This window comes from Glycine max, chromosome 9, assembly GCF_000004515.6.
Source record: "Glycine max cultivar Williams 82 chromosome 9, Glycine_max_v4.0, whole genome shotgun sequence".
Lineage (NCBI taxonomy): Eukaryota > Viridiplantae > Streptophyta > Magnoliopsida > Fabales > Fabaceae > Glycine > Glycine max.
In genome coordinates, this window is record NC_038245.2 from 19,181,563 (window position 1) to 19,203,242 (window position 21,680).

A 21,680-nucleotide genomic window follows, 5' to 3' on the forward strand; every position below is an offset into this window, starting at 1 on the left:
TAACTAGATGGATATAATGGTGGCCCAACTATCCTTCCTTTGTTCCTGCCATAATCACCTCTTCCATAATGTCCACTGAACTTGGCTCCACTATAACATGAGCATTTCTGCTTGACTCATTTCCCAGCTACACCTCCATATTATGAGGGACCAAACTCTGAGGTATATCTGGAGGTTCATTTCCCACCTTCGCACTCAGTTCAGTAGCTAACACTGACATCATTGTTTTAACCACCTATATGTAGCCCACACCGCCCCCTTTAAGTGGCCCTCCAAAGGGGATATGACACCATGTGCTCATGTTCGACGTGCCTTTCCCTTTCTCTCCATGCATACATGGTTTGGAGAGAGAAGGGGTCGATGTACTTGGCAATATCTTAACAGGATCATATTGAATATTCTCCCTCAAATTTAATTCCGAATGAGATCTTATATTTCTTTTTCCTCCCTTGCCAATATCTTTATAATGCGAGCCTTCAGCACGTGTACTACTCCATCCATTCACGAATGCCATCTTATCTTTCCCACTATCTATACCCTTCAATATCTGTCACTTATTTGATCCCATACTATTAGGCTCACACTCCCCTTAAAATCAAAATTCTTGGAAAAACTCTTCTTATTTTTTGGCTTTAGTTTCCTATTCTTAGAAACCATTATACAATTTTTGTACATATCTTTAGTAACCGCAATCTTAGGTCCACTTTTATCAGCCCTATTAATTGCATTAATGGTTGGATTAAGGTTTCCTATCCCGCTGTCATTATCCTTCTGAGAAATACCTATGTAATGACCCGCCTCATCGCTACAATATCACTACTCTAAACTGCATAAACTTAATTTTTAAATGAAAACTCCGTTAATTTGCTTATGAAAAATGAGAGTAAATTTTTAACAATATACGCTCACTAAACAACACACAATTACTTAAGTGAATATATATATATATATATATATATATATATATATATAGATATTATAACTTGATACACATAATTCACATAATGGAAAGTAAATTGGTTCATACATATAATTAAATTTGTGATTTACATCCTTAATTCGAAAAGAATTATAAAACCAACTACGAAAGAGTTGATTTTCAAAACACGACTATCTCCCAAAATAATCCCAACGTCATAATGTCGGTTTGGTAACTCCACAAAAGAATCTCACTTCATATACTCTACTGTTATCCATTTGTTCCTACAAACGAAGGTTCACGATCATCACATGTACCAACACAAAAACGAAATGATCATGAATAGTAAGAAAACATTAACAAATACCATAATCATACACAAACATCCATTAGTCCAACATACATTCAACAAGTAGTCATCAGTCTTCCACAATTCCAATCAATCATGCTCAGTATGATGCATGCACCTGACCTTAACTCTCAAAAGCAATGTGGTACCATTCGTCGGGAAATAGCCTAAGTGTGTTCACGTGACACTCTCACTTAAGAAAATTAGGCAGTAAGTGTCGAGGTCACCTTGTGGTGCATAAGCAACCCCCCTGTGGAGATCAACCTAAATCTGAAGGGAGTTCCAAACCGAGTGACATGCCCCCAAGTCAAGTATTTCCCCTCATGAGAAACTATAAGTACTTACTGACAAAGTTTATACTATTTTCATGCAATATCAAGTATGAAACATGTGCACCATCAACGTATTAACTATGGATAATTAAAGATTCTAAGTCATCCCTCTCCAGAGATGATTAAAACTCTTTAACCACTCTATTTTCCCCACCAAGGATATCCATCGTGGTCACTACACCCCATGTACACACACAACATTCATCATCACAATGATATTTTCAACATCAACAACATCCCATCTCAATGTCATTCTCAACATCAACATCATCTCATCTCAATGACATTATCAACAACAACATCATCATCTCATATCAACATAATCATCAATAATAACATCATCTCATATCAATATTATTGTAAACACCAACATCATCTCATATAAATTATTATCAATATAATCTTCAATAACAATATCATTCTCTATCAACATTATCATAAACATCAACGTCACCTCATATCAATTAATATCATCAATAACAATATCATTAATAAAACACATTCCGCACGTACATACATATATAGTTCATGTCTGAGATTCACACTCCTCAAGTCTTCAGACAACACAAGTCTAATTAAAACAATAATGTCATTTATCAATAACAGACGTATCACATCCCATTAGTCAAAAACATTATTTTTCTTGAAAATTAGCATACACAGGGATAAACATACATTCTCATAATTGGGTTCCCTAACCCTAATTATGGTATCAAAGCCATAACATTATAATAAACTCCTCTCACCAATCGTGAGCTCTCCGTCAGCTCCTCTCTACATCACTTAGAGACCTCTTTCATTCACGTTCGTCAGTCCAAACGCAAGACTCTATATACCAAATCAAATAGAATTGACTATAGATTTCAAAAACAAGGTTAAAATAACATTTGGGGTTAATTACCCATGTGAAAATAAAATGGGCTAAGGGGTGTTTTGGGTTCTACTACAAGGAGACGTCATTTTGAAATTCCGACCACGTCAATGTGACCAGGGTTCAACGAAGGTCACGAAGACAACATCAATTTTATCAAAAGAACTTTTACGTCTCATTTTCAACAGTTTTTCAAAAGAAGTGTAAATAATCCTATTACCTCATGGAAGCTCAAACTAAAAAGACAAAAGACACTAAGGGAAGCTCAAACTAACTAAGAGAAAGACATAGAAGTTAAGATTACCTCATGGAAGCTGCGAAAGAAAGGATGGAGAGCTTGTTCTCCACCGAATCCTTGAGGTGGATACTAAGGATTCCGCTCTAATTAAAATGTTCATCTCTGTATAGTGGTTCGATGGCAAGCAACGTCGGCTCGTGGTGGCCACTGGTGGTCGTGGGTGGTGGAGGAGGAGTTTCTAGGGTGGTTTGACGCAGTTTTGAGAGAAGGAGGCATGAAAATCGTGTTTTTCATGCTGAATAACATATTTATAATTTGCAGATCTTGCTTAACAAGCTCATCTCGCTAAGTGAGAATCCACTTTTGGCGCTAAGTGCAACTTTTCGCATTGAGCACAATTCCTCTCAGATTGGAATTGTGTTAAGTTTGTTTGATGTCAAAAATTGTTATTTTTCAAATCCCAACAGTCAAAACATGAAGACATGGGTTATGAACCTACAATCCAAATTTGAAGGCAATTCAACGGTTAACGAGTCTAAGATCACATTTTTACCAGAACACGTTTAGGTGAAATTTGAAATCTCATAATTTCAACCTAAGTTAATAAAACTACACATAACTCAACATCCACATCAAACAAATCACAGATGACTAATTTGCACCATACCTTAACTTATCCAAGTCAATCATATAATCAAATAACACGATAAATACATTTAAACATCGATGTACAGTTGGTGAAATTTCAGGGCGTTACAACCTGCCTCTACCAAGGTGGTGGTAGCTTGTGCCACTAACTCCACCACAACCATAGATGGACACTTTGTTGATGTGTGCCCATACAACCTACATTTCTTGCATATCAAATGCAAGCCTTCATACTCCAATCTAAATTAGTGGTCTAGGAACCACACATAACCAACTATTGGTTGATTTAGTTTAATCTGAACACATACTCGAGCAAACCTACCTCGAGAGGAATCCACTGTCCTTATGTGAACTCATATCACTGTTCCCATTGTTGCCATTATAGCCAACAAGATGCTTTCATCATAGTACACCATACCCTGGCTTAAGAAGCGAATCCATACCTAGGTGCTTTCTATCTGAACTTCAGAGGCAATAAAGTCTGGAACCCATGAAATGATTACTAGATAATGATCAAATATCATCCAAGGGCCATCATTGATCTCCTTCTCTCTATTTGGTGAGATATCAATCTTGACCATGTAAAAGCCAAACCCTACACCAACCATGTCAAACCCTCTAATCAACTTCCAAACAGCCTGCATTCTTCCCTTCAGTGAAAAATTGATAGTCTTCCCCCAAAAACTTCACGTTAACCGCTTCCTTCCAAGGATCCAAGAGCTCCTTAAGAATGAAATCATCCTCAAAACATTTAGGTTTCAACCTATCACCATGTTCGTACTCAACACAAAACTTCTTTTGGGCTATAAGATCCCTAATCTCTCTTTTCTTAAACACTTGTTCCCACATCGTTTCATCACGAAAGGACACTTTCACTTGACTACCACCATCACCTCTATCACGAGGCTTTGTTGGCGATTGAGCATGATTCATATCCTCGTCGAAATTTGTCACACTCAAATTCATCTCTTTTTGATGAATTAAAAATTGATTCGTACGTAAATGAGTTAAAAAAAGTCTTATTTAAAAATAGAAGATAATAATTTTTTTAAAATTTATGGAAAATTTGCCAATATAAATATATAAAGATACATTTAATTTAAAATATAAGAATTAAAAATACTTTTTTTAATATCCATTATTATTATTATTTATTATTATTATTATATGTTTAGCTTTATGCAAGCAACAAATCATTAAAAGAAAAGAAGTAAAAATGAGTCCACAATATATCAACCAACGGATAGGAAAGTGGAAGAGAGAAAAAAAGAAAATGCTATTTTGGTTAGAGTCACAATTAATTTATTAATAATAGAAAATAGAATAGAGAGAATATTCACACGCAAACTCTATTTCCGCCGGTGGATTTCACTTTAGATATTTTAACCTTATTTTCAGTGCACAATAAAATTTGCGTTTGGCAGCGAAGAAAACGTGAAGAGAAAATACGGAAAAAGTTTTGATTCATTTCAACTCTGAGAGCGAAAAGAAAAAAAAAAATCTCCTTTCATCCTTTCAGCGATATCCTCGCCGAGGTATCTAAGCTCGTTTTTCTTCTCGATCTATCTGCTTGCGGATTTTTAATTTTTTTTTTTTAAATTATTTGGAAAATGATTTTCTATTTGAAAAGTTGTTCGGTTTTTTTATATGATTATTTGAGAATTTGTTGTTTTGCTTAGCTGGATTTCGCGTTTGCAACTTGCGTTTTGTTTGTGATTTGTTGATTTCGAGTTTGGAATTTGAGTTTTCCTTGCCGCGATCTCTCTCTCTTTTTTTTTTTGTGTGGGTTGATCTTTTTGTTTTGTTTTGTTTAGCTGATCGTGATTGTGTGATAAAGCGTGCACGTAAGAGGATCGTGGATTGGGAAGCTTAGTTTTTGTGTTGTGTTGTGTTGTTTTTGTTTTGTTCAGCATTTGCTTGTTTTAAGAGCAAAGTCACTACGATTTCTGCAAGTATGAGAACTTCATGGGCGGATTCTGCTGACAACTCAACCATTGGTTCTGGCAATAGCAATTCCTCGGCTTGCCCTCCCCGGGGAGCTTATGTGCCGCCGCATCTTCGGAACCGGGTATTCTCGTCCGAGGTTCCTCCGGCAGCGTCACACCCAGTGGCTCCGGGGAATGACCGGGTGAATCATGGTGGTCCAGCTCCTCATCAGGGTAGTGGTTACTTTAAAGCCGATCATGGGCGGCAGCCGCAGCAAGGATTTGGATATGGTTCTGGTTTTCAGAGTGGTGGTGGTGGTGGCTGGAATGGTAGAGGGGCGGGAAGGGACCGTGGGAGGCGCGAGGCGAACCCTTTTGAGAATGTTGAGGCTGAGGATCAATCTTTTAGTGAGCTAGAGAACACAGGGATTAACTTTGATGCATATGATGATATCCCTGTGGAGACAAGCGGGGAGAATGTGCCACCGCCTGTGAATACATTCGCGGAAATAGATTTGGGTGAGGCGTTGAATCAGAATATACAGAGGTGCAAGTATGTGAAACCAACCCCGGTTCAAAGGTATGCCATTCCAATTTCTCTTGCGGGGCGAGACTTGATGGCCTGTGCTCAGACTGGGTCAGGAAAGACAGCTGCATTTTGCTTCCCTATTATAAGTGGAATCATGAGGGAGCAATATGCTCAAAGGCCACGTGTGGCTCGAACTGCTTATCCGCTGGCACTTATCCTCTCCCCTACAAGGGAGCTTTCATGTCAGGTGCAATTCTGATTTTAGATCCTGGTTTGCATTGCCTTCATATGTTTAGATGTCTATCTATATATACTCAAAAACTAAAATGTTGTTGTCTCGCAGATACATGATGAGGCCAAAAAGTTTTCTTATCAAACTGGTGTCAAAGTTGTGGTTGCTTATGGAGGAGCACCAATCAACCAACAGGTTATTTTTACCCACTGATGTTCATGGCACTCTGACTTATTTTAACCTTTTGCCAATATATACTTTATTTTGGTTGTTTTGTTTACCATCACCTCCTTGACATTGTGGTTTATGTTATTGCGGATGCATGCAATATTTATATGTGCATAGATTTTTTTAATAAGGAACATAACTTATTAAACCAAAAATCATACCATTTCTCAAGCATGAACAAAGTTGTGTTGAAATGAATGGACTTGGTTCCTCTAAAGTAAGTAAGTGCAAAGTAAGTAATATTAGTCTTTGGTGTGAAAATTCATGACTAATATTCTAACACATCCATGATTTATTATACATGTGCATATAATATCAACCATTGATTAGTTTTCCATCAATGACTGAGATTACTATACTCTCTAAAGTGAATAGCTCACTTTGGAGGAGACAGGCCTGAAATGAACAGTATGAAACATGGTTTTGTAGATCCTGAACCGGAAAATGAAGAATTGATTGATTGATTGATTATATTATATGCTCTGGTGAAAGGATTAACTGATAGATGATGGTTTCCAACTTCTTGATCACAAAACTGATTAATGACTAGCCCATTGTTAATAACTTAAATTGACTAGGTATTAATGTTGTGTTGCTTTGTTCAGTTACGGGAGCTTGAGAGAGGCGTTGATATTCTGGTGGCAACTCCAGGACGATTGGTGGATTTGCTTGAGAGGGCTAGGGTGTCATTGCAGATGATAAGATACTTGGCTCTTGATGAGGCAGATCGGATGCTAGATATGGGTTTTGAGCCTCAAATAAGAAAGATAGTTGAACAAATGGACATGCCTCCTCCAGGCATGAGACAGACGCTGTTGTTTAGTGCCACATTTCCCAAAGAGATACAGGTATCTTGGGACTCATTCTCAAATTGATGCTTTTGCATGAGGAACTGCCCCCCCCCCCCCCCCCCCCCCCCAAAAAAAAAAAAAGCTCAAAAGGGATTTTAATAATGTTTGAATTTTCCATCTTTTTCTAAAAGCTGGGAACATCTTTTCTTTAAACAAGCCAACAAATCCCATTACTGTAAAAAAAAACATTTTTCTGGCGTTTCTTTTGCTTTTTTACTGCTGGCAGTATATAGAATTGAAATGAGAAAAGGAAGTGTTTTAAGTTTTCACTCTAGTCTTGCACTAGTGGAAATTGAGATTGCTTTATTTAAGGTGTTTGAGCAACTGCTTTAAAGCTTAATAATTATAGAAGACTTCCCCAAGAGTAACAAGCATGAAAATGGGGAAAGAAGAAATCATTTGATTGAACAAGGGGAGAAAAAACTTGTTTTATACTTTGTCACTTTTACATAACTGAAAGATTGACAACTTTATGGAAAATCCTGCTATGGTATGGTCAAACATGGAACAGTTGCTTTTAACTTTCATCGCTAGTCCCCAAGGAGAGTCTAGGTGTGAAGTTAGCAATTTGGACATCCTTAATTTTGCACAAATCAAACACTTCTCTTACTTTTGAATGATTGATTTTTGTGATGATGAATCCTTAGATAGTTAGATTTGATACAATAGTTCTTAGACAATACTCCAAATTCAAATTTTGTTTCATTGGGGTGGAATACCTATGCTATGACATCTATGCCTGTTATGTAGACCCCTCCCTATTGTTTCTATAACCATGCTGTTTTAAAATTTATATCATTCCACGTGGAACTTGATTTGGGAAGGTGGAAGTGTTACTGTTGATCCTATAATCAAGCTGCATTAGGAGTTATAAGGTTAGTTGGGTGCTAAAAGGAGAAGGGAGGGAGGGAAAGGTCGTGGGTTTGATTCTCCCGTTAACTAAAAATCTAACAATTAACAACTAACATTTGCCGATAAAATTTTTTATATATAACCAAGCTGCATTTGCTTGGCAGATGCGAAAATGACAGTGTTTCGTTTATTACTAGTTGACAGAAAACATTATTTGTAGAGCTAGTATGGTGGTTGTGGCAATAGTTTATTCAGAATGAAGTGATGGTGATATAGTTTTTGGTAATTGTTAAGGGTGATGCTTTCTAATTGGCTGTGTTTGACTGTTAAATGAGTTAACACTTTGTGCTGGGGATGATGCCTTGTATGAGATAGAAACACCAATCAATGAATCAATAAAAGGTTGAGTTGTTGACAACATGTTGCAATCAGCTAGATGTAATTTTCTTTTAGCTACATGATAGAACAATGATTGCAATGACTCTTCTGAAAAAGTGGGTTTGATTTAGCACATTTTGCAATTTTCATTTGAACTCAGGCTCTTGCCTCGGATTTTCTTTCAAATTATGTGTTTCTGGCTGTTGGAAGGGTCGGTTCTAGTACTGATCTAATTGCTCAAAGAGTAGAATACGTGCTCGAGTCAGACAAGAGAAGCCACCTCATGGACCTTCTTCACGCTCAGAGGGAAACTGGAGTTAATGGCAAGGTAATTTTGTTGTCACCTGTACGCACTGCTTCTCATCAACCTTGTATTTATGTATGCCATAGATTAGTTTTTATTTTGTTAGTAAAGTTCACTACTCTTAAAAATTATGCTGCACTTGAACAACTTTTTGCCATAAGAGTAGGTAAATCTGAGTTGCTGATTTATCATATTCATAGCTTTAAGGATTTTTGGGTGGTTTTTTGCAGCAAGGTTTGACATTAGTTTTTGTGGAAACGAAGAAAGGAGCTGATGCATTGGAACACTGCTTGTGTGTTAATGGGTTTCCTGCAGCTAGCATTCATGGTGACAGAACACAACAAGTAAGTCTGTTTTGCTAATTGAAGTTTATGTATAAAATGTAAAACATGTCAGCATTTTGATTACATTAAAATTACATTTCTTTTCTTTGTTTATTTTATGTTTCTGTTGTTTATAGTAGTGGCTAGGGGCTGTTTAGTGCCAGTAAATATAGTTAATCAGAGTTGACTTGTGCTATGAAGTTCTACATTCCCCATGATATTTAAAAGGAATTATAAAATCTAAGCAGCTCAATGTTTTAAAAAAGAAAAATCAAGGATCAAATTTAAGACTTCCTATCCATGTTAATCCCTACCACCGTAGAAAGGGGATTGGTATCACATATCTAATTTTTCTACAAACACAACAACAAAATCCTTTTTCCCACTAGGTAACGTGGGCTGCATAGATTACATGACGTTATTTGGCTTGGTTAAAGGTTATATTTTCAGAGGTACTACCTCTGGTCCTTAACAAATTATAAGTGTGGCTTGGTCCTTTTTATAAGGTCCAATCTAAATGCATTAATTTTTTTTTTCTGCAGAAATTCCCTTAATTAAAGTCAGTCCTAGAATGGTGTGATAATGTTTGTTAGTGTTGTTCATGGGGGTAGTTTTGGAAAAAATATTAATTTAAAACAAATTTAATGCTCTCAACTAAATTAACCAATTTCCTTAGTCTTGGTGAATTAGTTAATTGAACCTTATATTAAGGACTGGAGTTAGTATTATTGACCATAAGATCCCTCTTAACTTCCATTAATGTTCTTCTTGGTCTCCCTCTCTAGTTCTCCCCCTTTTCCATAGGACCTTAACCAATTTGTCATATTTTTCTCAATCGCCGCTATACCAATATCTCCTGTCATATAGTATCTTGTCCTTTCTTGTGTAGTCACACACTCACACATCTATATTAAGATTCTCATTTATGTTATTCCCACCTTTTCCTCGTATTGTCCCTTTAAAGCCAACATTCACTACCATAGAGTATGGTCGAACATATTATGATAAAACTTGCTTTTAAAGTTGTTAGGTATTTTGCAATCACAAATAACCCTTGACGCATTTCTCCATTTTAACCATCTTGCTTGTATTCTATGTGTGACATCCTGGTTAATTTCCTCATGATATTGTATTATATTATTGATCCAATATATTTAAACTTGGTAACATGTGGTATGACGTCTTCTCCCATCTTCACATCCAAGTCATACTCCTCTTGCCTTTTGCTAAAATTGCAATGCATATACTCTGTCTTACTCTTACCTCCAAAGTTTGTCTCCAAAGCTCAAGTTTAAAGTTAACTATTTACCTTAATTCTTCAATCAAAACTGTAGTGCAATTAGGGATAATCTTTTGTATGTCCTTGGTAAACACATCCAAGACTAGATTAAACAAGTAAAGACTTAGGTTGAGCCTTGATGTAATCCTATATTCCTATCCTTGTAGGGAAGTCCTTAGTCTCGCCTCCTGGAGTTCTCACACTAGTAGTTTCCTCCTCATATGTCTTGTATAGCCCATATGTAAGTCATGTGAACACCTTTCTTTTTCAAAGTCTTCAACAACACTTCTCTTGGCACTCAATCATATGCATTTTACAAGTCAATAAAAACCATATGTAAGTCTCTTGCTTTACTTTGGTACATTTCTATCAATCCTTGTAAGAGATAAATAGCTTTTGTTGTAAACCTTCCTGGCATAAAACCAAATTGATTCTTTGCAATCCTCATTTCTTTTCTTAATCTATTCTCAATCACCTTTTCCCGTAATTTCATAGTGCGACTCATAAGTTCTATACCTTTTTAGTTAACACAACTACGAATATCTCCTTTGCTCTTAAATATAAGATCCAAAGTGTTCTTCCTCCAATCATCAGACATTTTTAGATCTCAAAATCTCATTAAAAATAGCTTAGTAAGTCAAATGATACCTTGTTCTCCTATGCACTTCCAAACCTCAATAGGGATACCATCTGAGCCAATTGCTTTACCATTATCCATCCTCTTAAGGGCCTCTTTTACCTTTTCAATCTGAATTCTATGGCAGTAAGCCAAATTTTGTTCATTCTCTTGGATTTCTAGTCCTTCCATATTACAAGCCGATCCTTGTCCATAATTGAAAAGCTTATAAAATATTTGTGCCATCTCTCTTCGATATCTTGATCTCTGACCAAATACTTTTCCTTCTTCATCCTTAATGCATCTTACTTGATCCAAATCTATTCCTTTCTTTATTTTGGCAAGCTTATATATCTTATGCTCTCCACTTTTTGTCCCAAGATCTTTGTAGAACTCTTCAAAAGCTTCAGATTGTACTCCACTCACAATTTTTCTTGTCTCATTTCTAGCATTCTGATACTGATAAACAACCAAGTACTTAGGCAACCATCCATAAAAGCACTTAAGTACTTGGGTGATTATTAATTGGTATTAGAGCTGGTTGTTGATGGCTTGAAAAAGGCTACCTACAGAGGGATTGATCAAAAAGGTTGAGTGAAATGCTATAGAGTGAAACTGCCTGGATGTTTGTTCTCAGGGGTGGTGCCATGATAGGGACTTGGTATTATGGGGTGCCTAAGTCCCACATCAAGTAGTACAGAATGCTGGGTGGAGTATTTAAGTGCTTGGTTTCCCCCCTTAGCAGCTAGCTTTTTTGGCAGGGTTCCCCAAGTATGAAGTATGTAACATTATTGCATCTATGTAAGGCTGTGAAATACTCTTTTGCTTCTTAACTTGTCTTGAATGCTTTCATTCCACCACCAAGATTCCTTATCTCTCGGTCCAAAACCTTTTGATTCATCCAAGATGGCTCCTGCAACCTTCCTAATCTTCTTAGACATCTCATCCCAAATGAGGTTAGCATTACCCTGTTATTCCAATTACCTTTCTCCAATAATTTCTTCTTGAAAGTCAAATGTTTATCTCACTTGAGTTGCCACCACTTGATTCTTGGATTTGTAACTTGGTTGGGTTTGCTGTTTATGCCTTTTGGAACAAACATCAAGAATCAATTGTATATTGTGCATTAAGACTCTCCTGGAATCACCTTGCAATCCTTACAATTTCTTTTAACAACACTTCTTACCAAAAAGAAATCAATTTGCAGCCTTAAACCTCCACTCTTGTAAGTTTTCTTTTTTGGTCAGCAAAGATAAGTATATATATATATATATATATATATATATATATATATGAAAAAACCAAGTACCAGAGGTACCATGATTACAATATTAACCAGTGGAATGGTTCCCAAGACAGACTACACAACAGTCTCGGAGGGAACCAAAACTGGAAAACAGATTGATATAATAACACTAAACTATGAGTTCTGCCCTCAACTAAGAACAAAAGCATCTCTAAGGCTAGATGACCATTGGTTGTAATGAACTGCAAAATGTTTCTCAAAATTTCTGAGCGATGTCCAAGGTAAAAATAGAGCATCCTCCAACAATTTGTTGCCATCGTAGGTGCCATTTGAAAATATGATCTTGTTCCTCAGCTGCCACACAGTCCAGGTAAAAGCCACCCACCATAACCTCCATCTATTACCCCGAATTCCTTCCACCCTATCATTCATATGTTGGGAGAAGTGTTGCCTTGGATGCTGCGGGAATACACTGAGAATGCTCACCCAAGACATAGATTCCCCCCAAATAGGTGTAATTTTGCTGCAATGGAAAAATAAATGTGTTGCATCCTCCTCCATGCTCCTACAGAATGGACATTGTAAATCATTAATTTCCACATGCCTCCTACACAAATTTACCTTGGTTGGCAATCTGTCCCGAAGTAATCTCCATACAAAAACTGCAACTTTAGATGGGATCCTTAGCTTCCATAATTCTTCAAAATCTGCAAAGTCATCCCCCTCTGTTATATTTCCCCTCAATGCATAATAGGCGCTTTTTGCGGAGTATTGACCACTTGGGTCTGGTTTCCAAATCCAATCATCCCTGCTGTTAGGTTGGATTCGGATGCATCCCACCTCATTTAGAAAGCTGTCAGCCATAGGTACCTCACTGTTGAACAAGTGTCTCCTCCATTTGAGATCTCATTCCCATCCTGTGTCTATATGAACTCCCATTTGCTGGATGAGGTGATTCTGTTGGCATGAATTGAGATATAGCCTCGGGTATTTGTCTAGTAATGCTGTCTCACCATCTATCCACCTATCCTCCCAGAACTTGATTCGATCACCACATCCCACCTACCACACCACTCCGTTATGAAGGACCATCTCTTGTTGCGGATGATGAATAGCCAATTTCAGATCCCTCCACCATATAGAATCATTAGAATCTCGTGATGCTTCAGCTAAATTCCTCCAGCCACCATACTTCGACTCCAACACTCTAGCCCAAAGGTCTGAATGATTTTGGAATAAGTTCCACTTCCATTTTCCAGGCAATGCAAGGTTGAAGCTATTGATGTCCTTAATTCCCAACCCCCCTTTTTCTTTTGGAAGACATACAGTCTCCCATTTGATCCAAGCAATCTTGTTTTGTTCGAGTCCACCTCCCCATAGAAATCTACGCTGAATGCCCTCCAATCTTTCCACCACCCTTCTAGGAACCCTGAAAAATGAAAGAAAATATATGGGAATAGAGGTTAGAACTGATTGTATAAGTGTAACTCTCCCCCCAAACGATATGTGTCTCTGCTTTCACTTTGCTAGCTTTCTCTCACACTTTTTAAGGATAGGATCCCACAATTAACATCTTCTCGGGTTGTCCCCAATGGGGATCCCTAGGTAAACAAAAGGAATGGACAACAGGCTACAATCCAAAACTGCTTTTTGCAAAATTAATTTTGAGACCTGAGGAAAGTTCAAAGGTCCTCAAAATTGATTTAAGTGCCTTAATGTTTTTCATTGACGCCTCCTCAAAAAATATAGTATCATCCGCATATTGTAACAGGCTAATGCTCACTTTTTGGCTCCCCACTGAATACCCTCTAAAAATACTTTTCTCCACAGCTTGTCTCATTAGACCATTTAGCCCCTCAGCAACAATATTAAAGAGAAGAGGCGCTAGTAGGTCACCTTGTCTAAGGCCTCTTTGTGGGGTAAATTCAGCCGATGGACTCCCCTTCACCAAAATCGAGACAGATGCAGATGATATGCATCCCTCAATCCATTGTATTCATTTAGGGTAAAACCCCAGCCTTCTCATCATGTATTTAAAAAATTCCCATGAGACTAAGCCATATGCCTTCTCATAGTCAACTTTGAACACAAGGCAAGGTTTTTGACTTCTCTTAGCTTCCTCCACCACTTCATTTGTTATAATGACACTGTGTAACAGGTGCCTGCCTCCTATAAATGTAGATTGTCGTTCATCTATAATGAGTGGCATCACCTTCTTCAATCTGTTGGTCAGCAGCTTACTCACAATCTTATAGACACAACCTATTAGTGAAATATGCCTATAATCATTCTGGACTTGTGGGTCAGCCTTCTTAGGGATTAATGCTATGAAAGATGCATTACATCCCTTAGGAAAACGACCATTGACATAGAACTCATCCAGGAAGTGAAGGACATTAGGCTTCATGGTATGCCAAAATTTCTTGATGAACTTAAAGTTGAGACCATCAAGACCTGGGCTTTTGTCACTCCCACAGTCCCACATGGCCTCTCTTACTTCCTCCTCTCGAAAACTCCCTAGCAACATTTCATTCTGTTGTTGATTGAGTGTCTGAAAGCAAATTCCATCTAATGTTGGTCTGTGGAGGCCAGTTTCCTGGAATCTCTGTGGGAAAAATGATCTCACCTCCTCCTTCACCTTTTGAGGTTCATCAACCCATAATCCATCAATCATAACACCTTTCAATAGATTATTCCTACGAGTCGCATTCATCAGCAAATGGAAAAACCTTGAGTTACAATCGCCTTCCTTAATCCACCTGGATCTAGCTTTCTGCCTTAGAAGGGACTCGTGTGACTGGGCGGCTGTCCACAATGCTTCCTGAAGCTGCTTTCTAGATGAGGCCTCCAGGGGGGATAGTTGTCTATCAATAGTATTCTCTTCCAACCTACTGAGGTCCTCTTGAATCTGTTTGACCTTCTTAAAGGTGTCCCCAAAGTGCTCCTTATTCCACTCCTTTAGTCTTCTTTTGAGACGTTTTATCTTCTCTTTAAGCACATAACACCCCACCCTCCTAGCTGCGTAGATGTCCAGCAATCATGAACAATTCTTTTGAAGGAACTATCCTGAAACCAACAATCCAGAACCCAAAAGGTTTGGGTCCCCAATCAATGAACCTTGACCTCAGCAAGATAGGGCAGTGGTCAGAGAAATTCCTATCCAGGGTGGATTGGGTGGTATCAGGCCATTTAGCAATCCATTCAGGGGATACTAAAAATCTGTCAAGCTTGCTTTTGGCGGACCCGTTCGGTCTGAACCAAGTGAATTTTCTTCCCACCCATGGTGCATCCTCTACCTCCAAGTCATCAATCCAATCGTTAAACTCCTTAATGCTACTATCTCCGTCCCCTCTGTGGCAGTTCCCCGTCCTCTCTGCTGGATGTCTTACATTGTTGAAGTCACCCAAGATACTCCATAGTCCCCCATTGTGTGGATTTCTCAGCTGCTTGATAGTTTCCCATAGTAGTCTTTTATTCTGAATATCACATGGTGAATAAATGCAGACAATGTGAACTTGCTGGTCCTCCTTAAAACCTCTCAGATAGATAAAACCTCCTCCAATGACTTTGTCTTGTAGTTTGAAAGTTTCTTTGCTCCACATACACAATATCCCTCCTGCTGTGTTGTTTGCAGGCTGCGCTTCCCACCTCACCACGGAATCCCCCCACAACGCTTGACATAAACACTTATCTATAGTCTCCTTCTTTGTCTCTTGGATACAAATCATATCAATGTGTTCTTTCTAGATCATTCTCCGAATTGCAGCCCACTTGACCCCCCTCCCTAAGCCCCTAACATTGTAGGAGATAATATTCATGGGGTATGACTTCTATCTCCCAATCTCTCAGCCTCCTTCCTATCTCTTTCCTCCATTTCCTTTATTTTACTGATTACCAATCCCTACTCTATGTCAGTTGTTGCCCCCAGCTCTTGAGCCATGTTCCAGATGTCTGCTGGCTCCTCTAGTTGACTCTTCCCATTCTTATCATTCACCATTTGCTGTGGTATTTGAAAGCATTCTTTTTGAGATATATGCCCACTGCAGTCAGCTCCCCTGGTATCTTGGCTCCTCACGGGTTGTTGTTGTCTGGTCAATATTTTTATGTGTGAGGATGTGTCGTTGATAGACTCATTTAGGGAGCCCAGATGCGGTTGCTGTTGGCACCTCCTTGTTCGAGAATATACCCTCCAGATGCTGCTGAGTTCATTAGTAGATGGTTGTGGGCTGTTGCTGCTAGCTCCATTGTGTTTATTGGGGGTGTGAATAGGAAAGCCCATCCCCCTACTGCCCATTCCCACATGTGTGTGCACATCACGTGACTCCCCCACATTCAAAAACTGTATCACTGCCACATCATCAGCTTTTATAACTGCTGAGTTTTCTCCCTCTTCTGAAGTCTCACAGCACGTGCCTTCTTTTGGATAAAGTGTAGACTCTACACTCTGCCTCTCGCCCTTTTTCGCAGCTACTATATTTCCTTTTTCATGTATGCCCTTATCCTCTGTGGTCTGATCCTCTTTTCTGATGGCCTGTGCCCCACCCTTGTTGCACCAATCTTGTATTGAGCTCGCAGCCTCTGGTCCCTGCCCCTGACACTCCACCTTGTCCTTACCCGTGTCTGCTCCTGTGGCCGTTGTGCCCATTGTCGATAGTTGGGTCTTTACCCGTGGGTTAAGGCTGTTACCCAACGGACCGCTCCATGTTGACAGACCATTGGGTAAAACCGCAGTCCCGTTGGTGAGACCGGAGCAAGGCCGTCGGCGTTCAGCGATGTTTGGGATCTCCATATTTGTAGCGTCATCATCTCTCCCGACGGTGAAATCAGAAGAAAACCGCCGTCGCTCAGCCATGTTTAACGGCTCCAAGGTTGCGACATCGTCGTCATTCCTGGCGATGAGATCAGAAGAGAACCGCCGTCGCTCAGCCGTGTCTGGCGGCTCCATGGTTGCGACGTCGACATCATCGTGGGATGGCACGCTTCTGTTTCTCGACACCGGTGTTCCGATACTACTGTCATCGGATTCAGCCTCCTCCGATGACCAGGTAACGCTCGTTCGACGGCAGTGGCACGGTTCAACGCTTTGACTGCATTCCTCCACGACCTGAACCTCATATACCTCCTCTCCTACATACACGCGTATGGTGTGTTGGATTGCTGGTTTCCATGGAGTGCGGATGAGCACCCGTGCTTTGTCCACCCTTCGAGCTGCGTCGATATCATCGTCAACATCCACCAAATCCCCAAATACAGCAACGATCTTCTGAATGTGCGTCTTCTCCAAAGCTGGCAAAGGGATTCCCCAACATTGGACCCAATTTAGTCTTTGGCCCGAATGAAGCCCCGGAGACCACTTCTCCAATGAATAGAACATAGCCTCTTCTCCCTCCAAAGCCTCCTTCCTCATTCTTTCTGCCTTATCATCCGTGAGCCCGAGAAGCAACACCATGTCGTCCCCCATGTACTCCGGGGTTATATCGGCTCCGAAATCCCACAAGGGATCGTCTTCGAGTCTGTCAAACCACGTGAGATTTCGGAGGCGCCCTACCCAGGCTTCACTGAACCATTTTTTTTTGTTCAGTGAAATGTCGAGGTGAAGGGAAGATATGGAGGGTACATGGTCTTTGTCGATGTGTGTTCCTCTTGCCCATCCCGTCGCTTATTTCCAGTCACCACTGTCGCATACGAGGTCGAAGCTGGTGCTGCATGGGTTTGTCTCCACCTTGTTGCTGAATATTGATCTTTCTCCACAAGCCTCTGTGATTCCATCCTCAGCGTGTCTCTCCCATACTTGGGAATGTTGACGTACAATTTCAGACCACCGATGACCATCTTGTCCATTTCCTTTGCTAGCTTGTGCGCGTCCTTCACTCCTTTGAACCTTGTGAATCCAAATCTCGTTCCATTCTTGTTTTTCTGCTTAGAGATAAATATCTCCCTCACATCACCCCACCTCTTGAAATGGTACCATAAATCCTTCTCTGTAGTGTCCTCTGTAAATCGTGTGAAGTAGAATGTCGATACATCATTCTTGTCCCGCCAATTTTCTCTAATGTAGCCTTGCTGCTGACCATCCCTGTTTCCGGCAGATGTCCGTCGTGGATCCTCATGAAAGCTCGCAATACCACTCACTCTCGCCTCACCGCCACTCCTGACCCTTTCCCACCCTCTGTTTCTCTCTCTACCTCTCTCTCTCATTCTCTCTCTCTCCACTCTTGTAAGTGATTTAATGTTCCTCATGCTTCTTGATCATAATTCTGAAATCATAAGCCATAGTGAAATCAAGAATTGTTTGTCCTTCCTCATTTAGTCTTCCAAAACCAAAGCCACCATGAGCTCCTGAAAATTGCCTTGCCTCACCAGCATGTTCATTTACATCCCTGCCTAAGAAAATCTTTCCTCTTGTGGAACACCTTGTACCAATCCCTCCAAATCTTTTCAAAACTTTTCTTTAACAAGAGTCTCCAATCCTTCTTGTGTAATCATTGATGATGTTGATGGTCTCTTGTGCTTAAGGCTGTTCAATTCAAACTACACTGAACTGAACTGTTGTGAACTGTTTTGAACTGCAAATGCAGTTCGCCTGAACCAAACTGAACTGTCAAACAGTTTGGGTGATCTATTTTTGAGGCGCATTGAACTGAACTGAATCGGTTTGAACTGAACTGCCCTCTGAACTGTTCCGAACTACTCTGAACTGCTTCAAACTGTTCCAAATTGGTCTGAACTGCTCCAAACTGTTTTTAAGGATAATTTATTTTGAGAAAATAATTTTTTTATTTTTACTTTTAAGAATTATTTGACTGTATGTTATTGAGTATAGAGATAAAAATATATTTATATACGTCACATCTCATTCCTTATTTAGAATATTTATATACATTTTTTTTTTACTTTCTACATAACAAAATAAGATAAAAAATGTTTTTTTTTTCATTTTTAATTACAAAACTACCACATTGTTTAATTTTGCTTCTCTTTTTTACATTGATTTGTGTTAGAACTTACAAATAAGTAATGATATTTCCTCTCAATTTTCTAACTTGTACATATCATCCTTAACTTTCACCATAACAAAAACTTTTTATATAGCAGGATGATGAAACAAAAATATACTAAAATGGATAAGATTTGATGGATAAGATTTGCTTTGTTTCTTCCTACCATTTTAGTGCAAGAAGAGACATTAAGATTTGTTGTTACATATATTTGTAAATAGATAGACGGATAAGATTTGGTTAGAAGTTTGCAGCTTAGTAATAGGTAATGGGTATGTATTATGGTTTTGCTTCTGCATATATGATATATACGCGTGCTACTGGATCCTTTTATGAACTATACTCGTAGTAACGGTTTGGCAGTTTGGCCGCAGTGCACTGAATTGCTCTTTTAGAGGTTCAGTTTTCTAAAACTGAACTGAAAACCGGTTGAGTGTTCAATTTTTATTTCAAACAGTTCAGTTTTATTTTTTAGTTTGTTTTGGTTCAGTTAATCATAGTTCAGTGTTGTTCAGTTTTTTTTGGCCACCCCTATAATGTGCTACCCCTGATTTTCTCTTCCATTAATAATCTACTGTTTTGTTTTTGCTATAATTGAAATGAGGGGTTTCAAATTAACCTCAAAAGCTCATCTATTTTACCCAATTCCTACTTTAAATGGAGAAAATCTTCATGCCTTTTAGGAAGTCTCACATCGCTTATCTCAATAGTCAATTCTTGAAGTGCAACTTATAGTCAATTGGTTTTAAGCTGAAATTTATTGTAGTATTAGAGCACCAGAATCTATAACCCATCTTGATTCTCACCTGTTCAGGCAGACATCTGTAGAGGTTGTTAGGAATTCTCATATCGCCTGTCTCAATTCTTGGACAACTTAACTTAGAGTCAATTGGTTTTAAGCTGAAATCTAACAATGTGACCATCATTTCATTGAATAATAATATTGGTTGAGTTTGTTTAAACTTAAAAAAACAACTACTTTAAAATAAGTGCTTTTTATAAAGCATTTTTTTAAGAAGCTGATAGGATTTACTTCCTAAAATAAGCAGAAAATTATTTTTTTTAAGTAGAAGCAGTTTAAACTAACACACTAAAAAAAACATGAAGTTGTTTATTTTATTAAAATAAACACTCATTTTAACAAATAAGTTTAAACAAACTGACCCATTGAATGACACTTCTGCTTCTTAGGTGACTTTTCTTGTAGTTGTATTGTCCTCTTTTCATTAGAACCGATAGAATTTATGCTTCGAACTTTCAAATACCTTTGTGGGTCCCCAATTGAGTTTGTTTTTTAATTGTTGGCAATCATGGTATTATTTTTCCTTGTATATATTATTATTTAAATTTTCTCTCTCATTTTTAATTAAAGGTTGAGATTTCACATGACAGAAATGTCACATTAGGGGATCCAAACCGATATTTCTTTTGATCTGTCTACTCATGAAAATAAATGTGTACAATGTAATGGTTTTGTATGCAGGAAAGAGAACTAGCATTGAGGTCGTTCAAGACTGGAAACACACCAATTCTAGTGGCAACAGATGTTGCAGCGCGTGGTCTTGACATCCCACGGGTAGCACATGTGGTAAATTTTGATCTTCCAAATGACATTGACGATTATGTGCACCGGATAGGAAGAACGGGACGAGCTGGTAAAATGGGATTAGCAACGGCCTTCTTCAACGAAGGTAATTTGAACTTGGCTAAATCATTGGCTGATTTGATGCAAGAGGCAAATCAAGAAGTACCTGCCTGGCTCAGCCGATATGCAGCAAGGGCTATTTACAGTGGTGGCAACAGAAATAGGAAGTCTGGGGGATCTCGTTTTGGTGGCCGCGATTTTAGGAAAGAGGGTTCGTTTAATAAAGCAACGGATTACTATGGCAGTGGAACTGGTGGTGGATATGGTGGCAATTATGGTGGAGGGTATGGTCAAGGTGTGACAAGTGCTTGGGATTAGATTAGTGTCACATCACTAATTCATTCTCATGTTGATTGTATATAACTCTCAGACTTTAATGGTGAAAAAGCTGTATCTTCTCAACCACGGCTTTGCCTGAATCCATGCATTCCTTACGACAGGAAATCTTTTATCGTAGTAAAGATTTACCATTTCCTGGTTCTGCTGGTTAGTCAAATAAGGTGGTGGGGGGAATGCTGCATATGAAGAACACAAAATCTGTGTAAGCAACCCGAAAATTTCTGACTGGGATGACTTGTTTGAGTCTGTAGAAGAGGGAGAGAGAAGAGGGTGTAAACAGATTGGTTGGGGACCAATGGTCAGATATTACTGAGTTTAAATGGTGAGTAAATGCTGTGTTATGTATTTTGATAGGGTCCTTAGCATTTGACAGTCTAAGTCAGGACTTATCTCTATTTAGCATGCACATATTATTGATTTGATTATTCTCTCAACTCGATGGTTCTGTGCTTAATTACCTAATCTTGTCTTTCTTTTACTAAAAGGACCCAATGAATCGATTTTGTTAGTAGAAAATCAGTAATTAAGAATTCTTCTTGATAGCTAACTTAACCCTAAGTTTGTCGTTAGTTTAATGG

At 38.7% G+C, this 21,680-nt stretch overlaps 1 protein-coding gene across 2 annotated transcripts; it reads left to right on the forward strand.

The window, feature by feature from the left end:
- Positions 1 to 4,729: 4,729 nt before the first annotated feature.
- LOC100818326 (DEAD-box ATP-dependent RNA helicase 37) lies at positions 4,730 to 21,536 on the forward strand. Of its 2 annotated transcripts, none has more exons than XM_003533858.5 (7): positions 4,730 to 4,892; positions 5,172 to 6,058; positions 6,155 to 6,238; positions 6,877 to 7,119; positions 8,513 to 8,680; positions 8,887 to 9,000; positions 20,602 to 21,536. In XM_003533858.5, exons 2-7 carry the CDS (start codon positions 5,312 to 5,314, stop codon positions 21,079 to 21,081), a joined length of 1,836 nt encoding a protein of 611 aa, XP_003533906.1. In that variant the 5' UTR covers positions 4,730 to 4,892; positions 5,172 to 5,311; the 3' UTR covers positions 21,082 to 21,536. The 2 variants fall into 2 exon arrangements, with proteins under 2 accessions (XP_003533906.1, XP_006587190.1); XM_006587127.4 differs by having other exon boundaries at positions 5,268 to 6,058.
- The last annotated feature ends 144 nt before the right edge of the window (positions 21,537 to 21,680 follow it).

What these genes read in the sequence shown, in the direction of transcription:
- LOC100818326 (XM_003533858.5), top strand. Translation starts at nt 5,312, where the DNA reads ATGAGAACTTCATGGGCGGATTCTGCTGACAACTCAACCATTGGTTCT. An exon ending in CATTTCCCAAAGAGATACAG is followed by an intron (nt 7,120 to 8,512) that starts GTATCTTGGGAC and finishes ATTTGAACTCAG; the next exon opens with GCTCTTGCCTCGGATTTTCT. An exon ending in ATGGTGACAGAACACAACAA is followed by an intron (nt 9,001 to 20,601) that starts GTAAGTCTGTTT and finishes TTTTGTATGCAG; the next exon opens with GAAAGAGAACTAGCATTGAG.